Source organism: Lagenorhynchus albirostris, chromosome 7 (assembly GCF_949774975.1).
Source record: "Lagenorhynchus albirostris chromosome 7, mLagAlb1.1, whole genome shotgun sequence".
Taxonomy (NCBI): Eukaryota; Metazoa; Chordata; class Mammalia; order Artiodactyla; family Delphinidae; genus Lagenorhynchus; species Lagenorhynchus albirostris.
Window position 1 is genome coordinate 62,684,133 of NC_083101.1, and position 17,692 is coordinate 62,701,824.

At 37.2% G+C, this 17,692-nt stretch overlaps 1 protein-coding gene across 1 annotated transcript in view; it reads right to left on the reverse strand.

Annotated features, from left to right (window-relative positions):
• Positions 1-17,692, reverse strand: part of MPDZ (multiple PDZ domain crumbs cell polarity complex component) — a 168,394-nt gene that overhangs the window by 79,843 nt on the left and 70,859 nt on the right. Inside the window, exons 11-16 of the mRNA XM_060155075.1 lie at positions 10,051-10,234; positions 9,143-9,214; positions 5,953-6,062; positions 3,532-3,678; positions 2,398-2,562; positions 802-987 (exon numbers count right to left, since the gene is read on the reverse strand). Of these exons, the coding sequence (XP_060011058.1) occupies positions 802-987; positions 2,398-2,562; positions 3,532-3,678; positions 5,953-6,062; positions 9,143-9,214; positions 10,051-10,234 (864 nt within the window). The remainder of the gene's footprint in view (positions 1-801; positions 988-2,397; positions 2,563-3,531; positions 3,679-5,952; positions 6,063-9,142; positions 9,215-10,050; positions 10,235-17,692) is intronic.

Sequence of the window (17,692 nt, forward strand, 5' to 3'; positions counted from 1 at the left end):
CAGCAGCATTTATTGATAAGATGATAGTATTGTGGGCCATTGGTAGATGTGAGTATAGTGAGGGAAGGGCCTGTTTTTGAAATGAAGAAATACAGAAGGAGGCCATATCATATTTGGTGATGCAGTGTCTTCAGATACACAGAAATATTAGAACAAGACTCCAGAACCAGGCCCTAGAAAGAACACAACACTCTGGAGTCATCTGAGATGGCTTTCCAGGTCAGTATTAATTAATGAGGAACAGCAGCTGCACTTCATCAGACTGGCGTTCGCACGCCCTCAGTTACTCAACACAGAACACAACATGAGGATGCAGGCTACACCTAACCAATTTAAGATTATTCCTAAGTTTGGTCAAATAATAAGAATATTAGAATTTACAATATATCCAATTATAAGCCTATCATTCACTTCTAACAAAAGAAGTAAGTATTTAATAGTTTCTGTCTTACCACTCAAATATGAACCATCAGTTAAGAGCAAGGAAATAAAAATAATTTAGGCATATTCCCCAAAGGAACAGAAAGACTATATTTCTATAACATTCCTAAAAAGTATTCTGCATATTCTTCAAACTTCCAAGAGCTGAAATATAAAAGAGCTCATAGAATTCAATGTCAAAAGAAATGCTTTATGATAATCAATTAATCATATAAATTATTATTCTGAAAGACTTACTAGAAACAAGAATACATCTTTGATAAATCTAAGCAGTATTATCTGCTTTTTCTCTATTAACAATATATGTTTAGTATCTGTCATCTTTTTTTAAAAAAATTGTTAAAAGTAGCATATATTTACCTGATAATCTAAAATGCTAAAACCAAGTCCTCTGCTCCCTTTCTCCAGCTCTATGTTCTGAACGTTGGCTTCCCACATGGCCAAAGGTCCTTGAACCTCCTCTGCATTCTGACCCACATCGGTCATCACCAGCACAGGATCCTCTGTCTCCGAGGACCCGATAAACTCACCTAGATCTATATGAGGCTGGATAAACAGACCAGACAGCTCTTATTTCAGACGCACTAGATCCACAGATGCACATACAAACACTACAAGGAAAACAAAGATTCCCAGCATCTGTCCAGAATAAAACATTCACATATGAGTAGCAACAGCTTCTCATGAAACCATTATGAATTAAAGTAGCAAGTCAGAAATATCTAACTTGTAATAGGCATTTAAAATGTATGGTTCAAAGAGCTCCTATAAAAATACATAGTGATTACATCTCGGCAGCATGATGGTGGGTGATTTTGACTTTTTTCATCAGTGTCTGTTATCACGTCTATCGTTAGAAAAAAAAAATGTGAAGCTATTTTGATATTAAAGAAAAATAATTCTTATGATAAATAAGAACAATTCAAGAGGAAGTGGCTATGTAAAAGTTCTGTACTCTAGGCAAATAAGGGTTCTAAAATCCTGTGAGCTGTACACGTGATTATTTCATTAATAAATTAACATGCACAATGGCAGGACGAGATCTGAAGTCAGATTGGCCTTGGCTTGAAGACTGTCTCTATGATTTTTCATCTGTGTTGCTTTGAGCGGTATTCTTAACCTGGGCTTCACACTTACCCATCTCATAGAATTTCTGAGGATTAGGTGAGGTAACATTTAAAAAGCACTTGGCACAGGGGTTCAAAACATTAGCTTCTTTTAGTAAAAATATACTAAAGTGAATCTGGTTCCACATTAGATAGGAAAAATGTGCTTTTGATGATGAAATGTTAGTTTAAATACTATCGTTGCTTTTTATCAATTATTGCACAGTAGGACCATGGATGCAAATCCATCCACCTGCTTTATTATAATAATAAATACCATTACACCACATAAAATGTATTTGGATATGTATGGTGCTAGACTGACTTCTACACAATTTGGAATTATGTTTCTTATTCTCCCCTATTCTTACCACGCCTGTGACAAGCGCTGGGCTGGGGAGGTTACATAAAAGTATCTTCTACTACATATGTACCACATACTCACTACTTTCATATTTCAATTTTCTGTTAAGGGGAACGAGTGTCTAATTCATAGGAATAGTGTGAATAAATTATACAAGCACACATGCACAGTAACACCTAATATCATTATATATCATATTTAACCTACAGAGCAACCCTCTAGGATAGGCATCAAGACTCATATTTTACACAGGAGAAAAGTGAGATTCAGGAAGATGAAGTGACTTGCCCAAGGTTGCAGAGCTAGTAAGTGCCAAGCTTGATTCAAACCCACGTCTGTCTGACTCCAAGGTCTATCCCATAAGCCACAGGATTTGTGAGGAAATCAAATATCAAATAAGAGAAAAAAGGCTTAAAATTCTTTAAATAACATTCAACCTTTCCATTATACATTCAGATTAGTCTCCTATATCTGCAAACCTGGTACCTTTTCTGTTAGTTCAATGTCACATAAGTCCAGGCTCTCCAACTCTGACGGGGTGGTGGGTGGCACCGTTCGACGACAGCACACCATTGTCACCTCTATAGGCAGTTCTTTTAAAATAGTCACCACATCCTGGTGATTCTCCCCAAGTAGAGTTATGCCGTTCACCTGTGCAAAAAGAAAAGTGGGCCAAGAAAGAACATTTCCTAACATGACTACTTTCAAAACCATTTTTTTTATTACATAAATATAAACTGTACTCGGGGGATAACCATGGCTCTACTGTGCTGAGAACGATAGCTGGATCTGTAGTGGTGTTTCCTAAAACAATCTACACGCAACACTACAGTCTTGTTGGAATTGGACTTCTAAAGCACTCACAGGAAAATCACTAGCTTTCACCCATGTTTCATATGCCACTGTAATAGTTTGGAAAGGGAGAGTTAATAAAATCATTCCCAAAGGATAGAGGGAAAAGGAGAAGTTTTCTTTAAATGATGTGTTATATCATTATTATATAACATAATGATATGTTATATCATTATATGTTATATCAAAATGATGTTATATCATTTCCTTTAAATGATATATCATAATAATCATTATTATCTTCATTATGAAAAAAATGAAGATAGAAAATGGCATGTATTATATGCTAGTATGTTATTAAAAGGGGGAGAAGCGAATATATTCATATTTTCTTACTTACTCATGAAAAATATCTGGAAGATTGCATAGAACCAATGATAAGCAGTTACACCTAATGAAGGGTGATGAGAACTGAGTGGACTGGGACAGAAAAGAGACTTCACTGGAGTATATCTTTGTATTTGTGATTTTGAAACATGTGAATATATTACCTATTCTAAAAAGTGAATGTTTCAAAATTTTTAAAGAAAAGTTTTTATAGTTCTCCGGCCCTAAAACAAACAAACAAAAACCACGCAAGGAATTAGATAAGATCAATGTACATACAGATTGAAATTTCTGCTTTGGCTGGAGTTTTACTTGCCTATCTTTCTCAAGTACACTTTGGAGGAGAAATTTTAAATAAGAACTTACTTATTCACCACATTAAGCCTCCCACAGCCTTTTCAAAATTTTATTTACAAAGGGGAAAATGAAATAGCTGCTTACTTCCAATAGCTCATCTCCACTGAAAAGCTTCCCACTGTGTCCGACAGGACCTTCTGGTAGAACAGATCGGATAAAATGATGGCCCACTGTTGCTTCCAGACTTATCCCCAACCCACTGTTCTCACTGAACTTGCTCACATGGGCCACCTGAAACAAGAAAAATCATCACAATTTTTAATATTCTTTCATTTATTTTCTTCTCCTGTATGTATTTTATGTTCACTCCCTAAAAGGTCAAGTTTCTTACAAAAGCTTCAAAACCCTTATCGTAAAGTGGCAAACGTTTAGAGCTTTGCCTTGGAAAGAGTGTTGATATCTATCAGTTTCTTGAACCAACACAAACCAAAACGAAGTAGCCAGATGCAAGCACCCAAGACACTTTGCAGTGCCTACAGGTGCTGATAACAGATAGAGGGTAGTCAGAGTGACCACAGATAAAATCAAAAGCCTGAGCTCAAACAACAGGGTAGAAAAGGCGCATCCTTAGCAGTTCCCGTGTGCCAGGACTGTGCTAACCCCATTACACAGATTATCTCACTTACTTCTCATAAATAGGTACAATGTCTATCCTTGCTTCCCAAATTGGAAAACAAGGTTCTGAGAGGTTACCTTCAACAGAGTCACACAGCTACAAAAGTGCTTTGAACCTCAGCAGTCTGAACCTAGAGCCCAGGCTCTGGACCATACACTGTATCAAGGGGACAACACTTGTCTTTAAAAGTGAATCAAAGCTTAAAACAGGAGAATAAACTTTCTATTTCCTACTGTTACACTAAATAATGAAAAACGTTAGGAATTCACCATTTTCACAAGGAGTCCATTCATTATAATATTAAAATCAGAAAGTATACTAAAGATGATCTGCTTTATCCCCTTTATTTTATAGTTAAGGAAACTGAGGGATAAAAGGACTGAGAAAAATGTTGAATTATAAGAGATCTTTTTCAAATCTTAATGATAACAAGCACAGGGTTAATACTAGATGTTGCACTATCTGACTTTGCAATCTAATGCTGGATGAAATCCTTCTACTTCTTAAAATCCAATTTAGGTATCACTTCCTCCGAGCAGCTCTCCAGGTCCCCATTTAAATGTCCATCAATCCTTCTCTCTACTACTCCTCCTGTAACTTCATTTTTGCTGTATAACTACATAGAAAATAATTTGAAGTCCAGATCTATGTCAATATTTACCTGGAGTTTAATGAAGACCTATAAATAGCTTAGTTCTTTCTTACTTATAGTAAAATCCCACGCTTGACATATTAATGGAAGCGCCACCAAGAGAGCATGTGCACAAAGAGCAGTTAAAAGTCCACGGTCTTGGGTCTGATCTCTGTGAGAAAATGGCTGGTGAAAGGGCGCTCTTCACTATTCAGTTAGCGCCTGAAGGAGTGCAGCCTCAGTTATTCGTGCCAGTCACGCTAACCCCACCCCACAGAAGGAATCTCCCAACTTTCCTTTCCTGCTAAATTAACTACAGTTAAGCTGGACTTTGTTGTATTTTTTCCTTGACTCAATTTAAAATGGTAACAGCAGCTGTACTTACTCAAATCTCATTTGACTGTTAACCATCTTGAGTGTTTAAAAAAAAAACAACTTTGTAATGAGTATTAAAAACTAAGAATACTACTTGGCACAAAGTACTCAATAAATGTTAGTTATTACTTATATTATATGTCATTATCTGTTGTGCTTTATCGCTTCTAATCTACAGTTACTTGAATATTATAAGCAATATGAAAAATTTTACCTAACCTAGTATTTTATTGTTCCTTTGGAAATTCCTGAAAGTTGCTGCTATATACCTAAAGATTCATAATTTGTGTCTACTTTGTTAAACCTCTTTTTAAAATAGCAGATCACAACTGCTACCCTAGGTATGCAAACCTTTAATAAACAAAATGCTCACTATGGCATAAGTGAAACAAAGAAAAGCATGAAGAATAAAAACCCTCAAGGAGAGTAAAAGCATAAGAGTGATAAGGAAGAAATAGCAAATTACAGTTCTGCACATAGGGCATGATGATTTTTGTTTTATTTTCAAGTAAATTCTGTCATTCTATTCTGATTCTTTCCACGAATCCTAGGAATAAGAATCAGAAAAACATTTCCTAATATCTAAATAATATATACAACTGTAAGAAATACTGATGAATTATAAGTTCTAAAACTCCCATCTCATTTTTACTTCAGCTCCTTGGTTACTCTCCAACTTGAAATTTTTAAATATCTGAATCAGCACATTTAGGTCTTTGAAAAAAGCCCTTGGCGTTTGTTACTTCTCTAAGACTTGAAAAAACCCCTGGGCGTTTGCTACTTCTCTAAGACTCTTCATGACGGTCATCTTTATTATTGTCAGGAACTTCCTGCTCAAATACAGTTCACAAGTTAGGAAGTTAGGGAGGAGAAGCTAACCCACCACTATTTCATAATTAATGCCCATAATCCTCTGCCACTTGGTCAGCAGGGCAGCTTCCTGTTGTTGAGCATCTTCTGTATCTTCTCTCTCAGCTGACAGTAATGGATACCCTGAAAGAGGTGACACAATTAGTGACATACCACAAAAATCTCCATATCTGAACATTCGGTACCAGGGATACTGTGATCACAACCTGTCATACCAAGTCTGACTGTTCACTCAATACATGAGTTACTCTTATTTCTCTACACATCTTAATAATTCAGTTCAGAAGCCTATCATCTGCATGTTCCAAAACTATTCTCTTTTAAGAGATATCTTTTAGGTCTTAACTATAGTTCCATTAAAGTATTCATATATTGTCTAACTTTTATTTAAAAGAACAAGGACTCCAAGTAGCTCCAGGATTCACTTGGTGGCCCTCTTGTGACTCTATATTAAAAAGTCACACTGCCTTCTATGTTAGTGTATCTCTTTCATTTTCATTTGGTTCTACAGAGTAGAGAAGGGACCATGCTATGACTTAGCAAAAACAAACAAATTAACAAATAATATATGTACCTCCATGTACAATAAGAAAATATAAATAAGAAACAAATGGAAAATGTACATTAAGTTAAAACCCTATAATTGGAATCATACTAATTGGCAAAAAAGGAACATGAAAAAATAGAAAAGAAAATCACTAAACAAGTTATGTAAACAATACTGAATTAAAACACTTAGCTAAAATAAACTGGTTGAGAAGAATTTTCAAGTCATATTCAAAGATTTCCATGACATCACAGTTTTTACTCATAACGGTTGTCTTCTAAAAAAAAAAAATCTCTACACGCCACTACTCCTTATATTAGATTTTCAATATCACTTTTTAGCATTCAAATTTCAAATTTAAAAGTATTCTAAAATTCAAATTTCTCATTAGCTGCTTCCTTGTTAGTGGAATGAATGAGCTTCCACTCCAGGACTATTTTTCAGGTTTGTTATGTGTCAGATTAATAAAACGATTCTGTTTTCTCTTTGAGAAACTGGAAACAGTAAGCGATATATTTCTGGAGACTAGCCCCCCAAAATGAGTGTTTTCTCATTCCAGAGAAGTATGAATGTGCAGCGGTGAACACAGACTACAGGAAACCTTTCAAGCTGATGAAGGTTAGAAAGAGGAGGGTCAGCTAGTCCTACCTCCTCCCATAACCCCATTCTCTGATTCTGTTGTGTTTACACAGGTGGGCAGTGATTCAAGCAGGGTGGGATTTGGAATGGAGAAAGTGGGGAATCTGTAAGCTGCTGATAACAACAGTCTGAAATTTGTATTCATACAACCAACCTACAGTCACAAAACCCTTCATTCTCCCCCTTTCACAAATGCCCCAAGATCAGATTTCAGGCATATTTAAAAAACCATAAAGTCGTCATTTGTAGTGAGGTGGATGGACCTAGAGTCTGTCATACAGAGTGAAGTAAGTCAGAAAGAGAAAAACAAATACCATATGCTAACACATATATATGGAATTTTTAAAAAAATGGTCGTGGAGAACCTAGGGGCAGGACAGGAATCAAGATACAGATATAGATAATGGACTTGAGGACACAGGGAGGGGGAAGGGTAAGCTGGGACGAAGTGAGAGAGTGGCATGGACATATATACACTACCAAATGTAAAACAGATAGCTAGTGGGAAGCAGCTGCATAGCACAGGGAGATCAGCTCAGTGCTCTGTGACCACCTAGAGGGGTGGGATAGGGAGTGTGGGAAGGAGATGCAAGAGGGAGGGGATATGGGGATATATGTATAGCTGATTCACTTTGTTTTATATAAAGCAGAAACTAACACACCATTGTGAAGCAATTATACTCCAATAAAGATGTAAAAAATAAATTTTAAAAAAAATTGAAAAATTAAAAAAAAAAAAAGTCCAGTCTCCTGACGTTACTGTGAAGTCAAATGATTTGTCCAGGCTCACATTATGAGTCAAATTTCTGTGGAAGAGGCAACATCTTATCCCTGTCAGAGGACCAGCACTAGAACAGATGCATTAGAATCATTCAGACATTTTTCCTTTACTTTATTTTAAAAAGAATGTAGGACTCCTGATTCTAAGTCTAGACCCTCTCCCACCTAGCCTCCCATACACATATGCACATTCACCAAAGCAAAACAGATGGCTGAGCCTTCAAGACCATCCCCCACACCCATCCCTTCTTACTCTCTCAAGTTTTATGCTTTGAAACATTTTTATCCTGTCCCACTCCTCTGGATATTCATATTATCCTAAATAATTTCTACACCTATGAGTGTAAAACTAGCAAAATGTGACTAAATCCCTGAGAGTCCTACACCTGTCACTCCTGGGATATCACTGCAAACACAAATATCCCTTTAAAATAAAAAAGTTAAAACACAATTTTCAGTAGAAAAAAAATAATGAAAGAGGAACTATTTTAAAGAACTACAAAGCTTCAATCTAATTATTTAGTGAAGGGCAGAATTCTCATAAGGAAGATCAGTCTTGGACTTTGTTCACTGGATTTAACTTATCAAACACCTAAAGCAATATGACAGGTCAGGGAAGCACACAGCATCCAGCCTAAAACAAAGGCAGCAACATTCGGGCATAATTATATACTAAAACTATGCCGCCCTAAAATTTTTGAAACAGTTTGATGAATTCTAGGTATATAGTGAGAGAAACCTCAGAGAGGCTTAATAATTTCTCATGTAATTCCTTTCAAAATTTAAAACTTTCGAAAAATTTAGAAGAAAAAGTCCCCAAAATAAGGATAATTTCATTCCTAAGAGCTTATGCTTTAAAGATTCTCTTGTGTTTATTTAAAAAATCCTTTTAACTTCATTACTGCTTGCTCAAGAAGAGACAACTTGGATCTATCCTAAGAAATAAGGGGAATGAAATAAAGCCATGTATGTAACTGAATGATTCCTAAAGGTTCTGATTTAAAAAAATGTAGAAGAAAAAAAAAGACGGACTCAGCAAGAAAATCTGCCAGCTATAAACTATTTTAATCTACTGGAGCAATTAATCGATCTGTAAATAAGGATTTTCAAGAATCTTTTTTGAAAGTTTTTTTTTTTTTGTAATTTACAATATATCCAGAGAGGTTGAATCACATCTATAAAAATCATTTCTCTAAAAATCAATAAAGAACATAAAAACCTGGCTCCAAGTGTTTACCTTCTTCTTCAATTGGTAATATGCTGGTGTTTCTCCTCAAAGATAAAGAATCTTCATCTTCTTCATAATTTTCTTAAAGATAAGAAAGTTTAGTAGTTATGTCTGTAATATAATCAAGCACTTGAATTTTTCAAACCCCGCTTTATTTGAACACCTAAATGAGAGTTTGCTTTTTGTAGGTAAACTTTTCATCAACCACATGTACTTAAAGTTCTTCTGTTAATGGTACAAAGAAGTAATGAAGTTCTCCTGTGACTTGCTTCCCTCTCTCCTGGTCTGCAATTAGTAGTGTACGGCATAAATACCAGAAAGGTCAACAGTCTGAGAAATAAAACACACTTTCAAACCAACAGCCTGACTTCTAGCAATAAATACTTGCATCAGGGAGCTACATGAGGATTTCAGTAATTTTCAGACATATCCATGTACAAACAGCTTATGAATGGCATTTCTAAATGTGGAAATAGGAGTCTCATGGTCTACTGACTGAGCTAGCCAAGCCTACACACTGAATTAAAGTTGATTCCTTCAAGGAAAGGGTGGGCATTTAGAAACATTATGGGAGTCACACACATAATCTAGGCAGAACATATTTCCCCCTAAAGGGAAAAGGAAGCAATGACATCCAAAAGTAAGGCAAGGACAGAAAGCAAATGACTGCACATGTTTCCAAATGAGAAGTGGTGACTGAATAAACAGTATAGAAATCTGCTTTATTCGGAAGCCCATTCTATAGTTAATGGATGCATCTCTGGTTCCAGTTAATCTCAACTTTAATAAATTCCCTTTTTACTTGGTTCATAATGAATACTTAAGACAAAAAGTGACTCTTTAAATAATTTCAGAATTAGAAAAAATACAAAATGATGTTAAGAGTCTAACTGAAAACCAGATTCACGTGGCCTTACCTTTGCTTACACTTGCATTAACAGGAGACAAAACTGCATCTTTTGTGATGTCCTCCCGTGACGCGAGCTCAGCGTCCTGCTTTGCTCCTCTCCTCATTAGTGTCAGGTGAACAGTCTGTCCTGTGTGTCGCAACACCTCTACTGCTTGTTGATTGGTAAAACCCTGAAGGTTTGTGCCATCTACCTATGATAAGAAAAAGACATGTTAAAAATAAAAGGATAGCTGTATTACCAACCCACGAAACACACGGTTACTGCTTGTCAGTGAGAACAAAATTGGGAATGAGTAGTCCCCTAGGTTGGGGGGATGGGCTAAAACCTGTCTGGGGACCAGTGGCTCAGACGCACTGGAATCACGCAGGAGTGTTTCATCTGTTTTAATACAAACTAAGGGGTCTCACTTCTAGAAATTATGAGCCAGCGAGTCTAAAGAGGGGGCCAGGATTCTCCACCTTTTAAAATATTCTTTTATATTTCTTAGGGGATCCTAATGCACAGTCAAGTTTGGAAATCAGTCCTAGGTAGGCTACAGAGGTATAGAAGACGGTGAGGAAGTAGCTACTGAGAGTGCTGACGAATTCCGAAATCATACTTACACCAGCTTTAAAAAAAGAAAGATGACAAAACTACCTTCCTTTTAATTTCTTTGCCTCTTCAAAAAATATTTTCCCTTTTTCTAGTTCACAAATGACAAAACACTTGATGGTGCCCCTGTGACCTTTCCAAACTACAGATATGATTCCATCACCCCCCACCCCCGGCCTTTCGTAGAACACTCCTTGAGACAATGCTCCAAATTTTTAACATGGCTTAGGATGGCTGTGTCAACCCCACCTCCCATCACCAACCTCATCCTGCGGGATGCTGCCTATTGCTCTGCACTCCAGCCCCAGAGGACCATTTCCGTTTCTCTGACCTGCAGTGCTCCCTTCAGCTGTGAGGTCTTTGCAAGTTCTGTTCCCTCAGTCTAGACTCTCTGGACAGCCTGCTCCAGCCCATGCTCTTTCTTATCTATTTACTAAAACAGCCATAAGTACTTTAGATCTCAGTTCAGTAGTTATTTCCACAGTTAAGCTATCTTGATGCCCCTGACTTTAGTCAAAGTCCCCTTTACCATTTCTCCTTCACAGCACTTATCAGAAATTTAATTTTACGTTTTCTGTCGTTATTTGGTTTATTTCTGCATCCTCCAAGAGGACAGGCCCTGTGTGGCATCAAAACACAGTACTGGGAATTCCCTCACGGTCCAGTGGTTAGGACTCCGTGTTCTCACTGCCAATGGCCCGGGGTTCGATCGCTGGCCAGGGAACTAAGAGCCCACAGGCCATGCGGCCACCAAAAAAAAAAACAAACAAAAAAAAACAGTGCTGTTCACACAGTAGATATTCACAAATGAGAAACTGGCTCATATGTCAAAGGTTTATTTGGAAAGCAAATTATATTTTTGAATAAATAAATGCAGATTATAACACCTTATTTTTTTAATACATAAAATTTGAAAACAGTTTGGAAAACTGGAACAATAAATTTAATGTTGAAATTCAAAGTCACTGATATTCCTTTTGAATTGTGAAATGACTATAAAATGGCTATTAAGTGTCATGCTTTTCTGAGCACAGTGCTGACCATATTAGGCACTCAAATATTTACTAAATGAATGAGAACTAAAATAAAGACCTAGATCAGTGATCTCCAAGATGAAGTACCCTTACTGCAGAGGTTTCTGGAAGAATATAACACGACTCTTAATTAAACATATTTTAAATCTCATTTGTTTTACACGCACACATATATAATACATAAACTATGTATATAAAACAATATATATAATACATATAAAACAACATATATCATATATGAATATATAGAGAGGATAAAAGAGGAAGGAGAAAGGGGTAGTTTATAGATCGATAGATACAGATTTTTTTACCAATGGGGATATTCAATCAGAAACCTAGAGACCTCTGATCTAAATGATCAATTGGACTTTGGAAGTTACTTAAGTTTTGTACGACACTTTTAAGCTAAATGGCAACTTGCACATAGGTGTCTAACACTCTCCTCTTTCCTCCCACCACCACCTTGTTGATTCCCTCTTGGAAAGACTAGTAAAAATATAATAACAGAGAAAACACCATAACAAAACTGGAAACCATGGAAGAAGACAAGTCCCTATACCAGTAACTTGGAGGAACTTCTATGAGGAATGGTCTGAACATGACGAGATTGAAGGCAGGCCAGCTGGATCTCTAAATTTGAGGGAATAGTTTCTCTCGTCTGTAAGATGAAACTTCAGTAAAATCCAACAACTGCCCTTCATTAAAAGGAGGAAGTCAGGGCTTCCCTGGTGGCGCAGTGGTTGGGAGTCCGCCTGCCGATGCAGGGGACACGGGTTTGTGCCCTGGTCCGGGAATATCCCACATGACGCAGAACGGCTGGGCCTGTGAGCCATGGCCGCTAAGCCTGCGCGTCCGGAGCCTGTGCTCCGCAACGGGAGAGGCCACGACAGTGAGAGGTCCGCGTACCACAAAAAAAAAAAAAAAAAAAAAAAAAAAAAAGAAAGTCAGATGGTACATGTGGACCCTAACCAGTGATTCTAAAAACTACACCAAGTGCTAGAGGTCACACCAAGCTGGGAGCATGGGGCAGCACAGAATTACATATGTGCAGTGAAGTCACACTATGCACACACATGCATACGCACACAACCCCAACTAACTCCTGGTTACACAAAGAAAACAATCTCTTACTATAGAGAGGTAACGTTCCCCATTGTGGTTTCCCGGTTTCCTCTCTATTAATCTACAAGTGAAACTGACTAAATTTAAACTTTCCCCTTCCTTCTTTGCTTTGTCAATTCCTGAATTATTTGTACAGAAATCCATCTCAACTCCCTTTTGTACAAGCATAGTTCTCACTGAGATCTCTGAGAATAACTAAAGGTCACAAGAATTGAATACCACAGTCCAAAAGAAGGCAAGTGCCCTGAAGCATCAGTACAAACATCTTCCATCTTTCCTGTCACTGCAGTGAACAGGAAAAAAGGTATTTTCTGAAACTTCCCTTCAAAGGAATTCATAATTCATTATATTGATGGAAGTAGGGATTATACATACAAAGAAGGAACAAGTATCTACCAAAAAAGAAAAAGAAAACTGTTACAGTGAAGGCAGTCAACAGGATTTTAAATACTGCAAAAACAAAGTCAAGGAATGGAAGACAGGAATATGCAATTTTCCCATATTTCAGAGGATAAGAATAAATAGATAAAAATGGTCAGGGAAATAAGACTGAAGACATAATGTGGCTGATCTAGAATATCAATGTAATTGTGAAAAGAAATACAAGGAGAAGAGAATAATTGAGGAAAATTGAAGAAGAGAATAATTGAGAATAATTGAGGAAAAAAATAATTGAGGAAAAAAATAATTGAGGAAAATAATTGAGGAAGTAAAAAAAAATAACTGAGGAAAAAAATAATCAAAGAAATGATTAGTAGATAAAGAAATTTGCCTCTATAAATCAGAGGTATACGAAAAACTAGGGGAAAAAAACTAACACTGGACATATCATGGTTAAATTCTTAGATTTCAAAAATGAAAAGAAAAAAATCTATCAGCATCTAGGCAACAGAGTGAGCAGGTTATCCTTTGTGAAAGAAATTACAAACCCAAAATTTTATATTCAGTGTTAACATATGTGAAAATGGAAATTATGTTTGAGATGCTATGATTATTTATATCCTATACCGTGTTGTGAGATGGCCACCATGCAGAAATTTAAACTAACTGGTCAAGAATTATAATTTGTACACATTTAGGGCATAAATGGGCTGGGTTGTTAGAGATTAGGAAAAATTTAAAGGAGGTTTGTTTTGTTTTTTTCTAGAGAGAAGAGTGTTGTAAGTCCCCACTCCACCTAGATGTTTAGCCTTTGACCACAAGTCAGAAGAGCTGCATCACGTGTTGTAGGGAAGAAGGTAGTAGACTGTGTCTAGCTCTGTAAGGAGGTTAAGGGAGAGGCTGTTTAACTGCTCTGAAAGTGAAGCAAGAGAAAACTATTATGTTGAGAACTGCTCAAAAGCCTAACTCTGTCTGGGCACAGACCAGAAGGGGACCACACACACACACACAGACACACACACAGACACACACAGACACACACAGACACACACACACACACACACACACACACACGAGACAGCCAGGCTGAAGCCATCTTGAAACCTACCCAAGAGTACCCCTAGGGAATAATGGCACCCCAAAGAGAGAATCTATGGAGCAGAATGCTGAGAAACCAGGGCCAAAGGGAAGAAGAGTCAGTCAGATGAAAAAATCTACCATCTGTCATGGAAAGTTCAAATATCTCCACAAGGATCTCTCAGGAATCCAAGAAGGAACCCTAAATGACAGTCGGTTTTACATACCCTCCAGGTTCACTCAGTACAAAGCCATCTTACAACAGTGTCAGTCAAGGATGAAGTGTCTTACTGTCTTTTCCTCTCTTCCTTCTCTCACCTTTTACACTGGTAAGAGTCAGAAAGCAAATGAGAAGGTGAGGGAGGAAAAGAAAAGCTAGGTAAGGAAGACATACTGGAGAGTGCATTCTCTATCCCTATGTAAGCCATCAGTTCATAGCAGGCTTCTGGGAGGCCAGGGAGGCAGTCTGAAATTAATTATTTAGGAAGGGAAATTTTTAATACTAAATTGGGGTTGTATCTGGTGATTTTTGATTGGCCAAAGGCCTTTTACTCTCTAAGAACAATGTAAGTCATGGCACTTGCCTAAGATTTCTTCCAGGGAAAAGGGAAGACCCTTCCCTATAAAAAACTAAAAGAGAGTTGATGACAAAATTTCCAAGGTTGTTTAAGATTATCCCCCCTAAGTCTTCCTTATGCAAAGTCTATGTTATCCCCAGCCAAATCATCCAAGTGTGCAAAGGCAACAGAAGAGGTTATCAGACAGAAAAGGTTCAGAAAGTCTACCAACACATTCTTTCATTTAAAATTTACTAAAAAACACTCTAACTGACTAAGAGATTAATCAGATTTAAAATTCAACATAAGAAAACAGTGGCAGGGCTTCCCTGGTGGTGCAGTGGTTGAGAGTCCACCTGCCGATGCAGGGAACACGGGTTTGTGCCCCTGTCAGGGAAGATCCCACATGCCGTGGAGCGGCTGGGCCCGTGAGCCATGGCCGCTGAGCCTGCGCGTCCGGAGCACAGGCGTCCGGAGCCTGTGCTCCGCAACGGGAGAGGCCACAACAGTGAGAGGCCCGCGTACCGCAAAAAAACCCAAAAAACAACAACAACAAAAAAAGAAAACAGTGGCATACAAGATCCAGTGCTGAGTAATAAAATATGTAAAATTCAAATCTAAATACTACTATTACAGCAAAGTCAAATGTTTCAAGTCTTGATCCATAAAAGATATCCAAAGTGGTGTGTAATAGTTATTTATATTAGCAAGAAACTATAAACAACATAACTCTCCATGAATAAGGGTTACTTAAGTATATTATGATAGATCTATATGTGCTAATATGACTACCTCCCAGGTATATTTCTAAGTAAAATAAACAATAAAAAGGTATACACTAATATGATCCTCTTAAATATAGATACATGGAAATTTTCTGAAATTTTAAATCACAAACTATTAAGAGTGGTTTCTATGAGAAGGGTTTTTTTAAGCCACGTTCAAATTTTATATTCTTTAGACTTCAAAGACAAAAATTAATCTAAGAGAAATAAACATGTTATTTACTCTCAGGGTAGTAAAGGAGAAAAATCTCAACTCTGAGGTGCCATAAAAATTCTTACAATGCACAGAACTTAGGCTGTAAGTTTTCATCTGCAATAGATTTTTATGGCTCTTTTTTTTTTTTTTTTTTTTTGCGGTACGCGGGCCTCTCACTGCCTTGGCCTCTCCCGTTGCGGAGCACAGGCTCTGGACACACGGGCTCAGCGGCCATGGCTCACAGGCCCAGCCGCTCCGCGGCATGTGGGGTCCTCCCAGACCGGGGCACGCACCCGTGTCCCCTGCATCGGCAGGCGGACTCTCAACCACTGCGCCACCAGGGAAGCCCTTTATGGCTCAATTTTTAAATGCAGTTTCACTAAGAAAAATCGAATGTATATGATTTTTTCTACTTAGTAGCAATAAAGTTCATTATGTAAAGGAAAAAAAACCACATTTTTCCCTTTTTTTCAAAACCTGATGACCTGAATTTTAAAATATATTCCTTACACAAATGTCAGAGATGGTAGGTACTAGCACAGAAGAAATTGCTATAATGGAATAACCATGGACTTTTAAACCTAGACTTTGGTTCAAATTTCTCAGTATCTTCATCTGTAATATGAGAATAATGGTACCCACTTTCCCAAAAATACAGCACATGGCACTTTGTACTGGAAAGATGCTCAGAAACTGGTATTATTATTAATAAAGTGAAGAAGTGATTAATAAACATGAAAACCCCAAGCCCTATGGGAGCAGTTTCTGATCAACATAATTACACCCATCATACATATGAGACAAGGTCACCAAAACCTAAATCAGGGCTCAGGCCATCTCTGATCCCTCAATATCACAGGAAGAGAGTTAAGAGGTGGCTTCAGACCCAACTGTCCCAGAGACAAAAGTGCTGTGGAACTAGGTGCAATGGCAGTAAACTGCTATGTGCCATCTCAAGGAGAGATCCAACATCCTCAAAATGTGCAGTGCAGATACCACAATTAACAGGTGCAATAAATAAGGGGAGAAACCCTAGTTAGAACAAATGGAAAAGCCCAGCTCCTTAGCACACTCAATCTAGCTGGCCAAGCCTCCTCCAATGTGGCCTATACCTATACACACATACAAAACTTGGGACTATTAACAAAGTCACAGAATACCAAAGGCAACACTTGATACCTTTCCTTATTTATCAATATATGCTTGTTTAGAATTTTTTTTAAATCAGACGTTAATTCTATACTGCTTTTATCAAGGATCTCTGTATACCAATCTAAAAAAATGAGTATATGATTTTATCTAATGACAAGGTTGGTCAACTTTAAAAAAAAATTGACCTTTTATTAAATAATTCCTATATAGAATACCAATATATAATGTGGGAAAAATAGTCTCTATTCCCCGCCCCGTAATGTCTACAGTGAAACTCTAGGGGTCAACAGAGCACAATTCGTAAAACAGGAATCTTATAACAAAAGAGTTTAATGTTTCAAAATAATACATCCTCAAAATAGTAGGAAATAATTTCTTAATCTTCTCACCATCTCAACAATTACAAAATAAAAACATAGTTCCAAATAGCTGCTGCTAGGACAAAATTGAAAAAAAAAAAAATCAAATACAGCAGTTGTGAAAAGGAACTAGTGTGAAGAACTTTCCTACCCGTATCTCAAAAGCCCACAAGATGATGGTATTTTGCACAAAATTAATGCATGATCAAAAGTACTGCATCATGTTCCTTAAAAGTCGAGGTGCTTCCAACTTTGAAGAGAATGTTGCTAAAAATTAAAAATATAACACTGATGACAGCAAAGACAGTGATTTTATTGAAAGCAAGAAAATACTTCAGAAGAAGGGTGCTTCTGCTTTTGAGTCAAAAATTTCCTTTAGCACTGATCTTGCCTA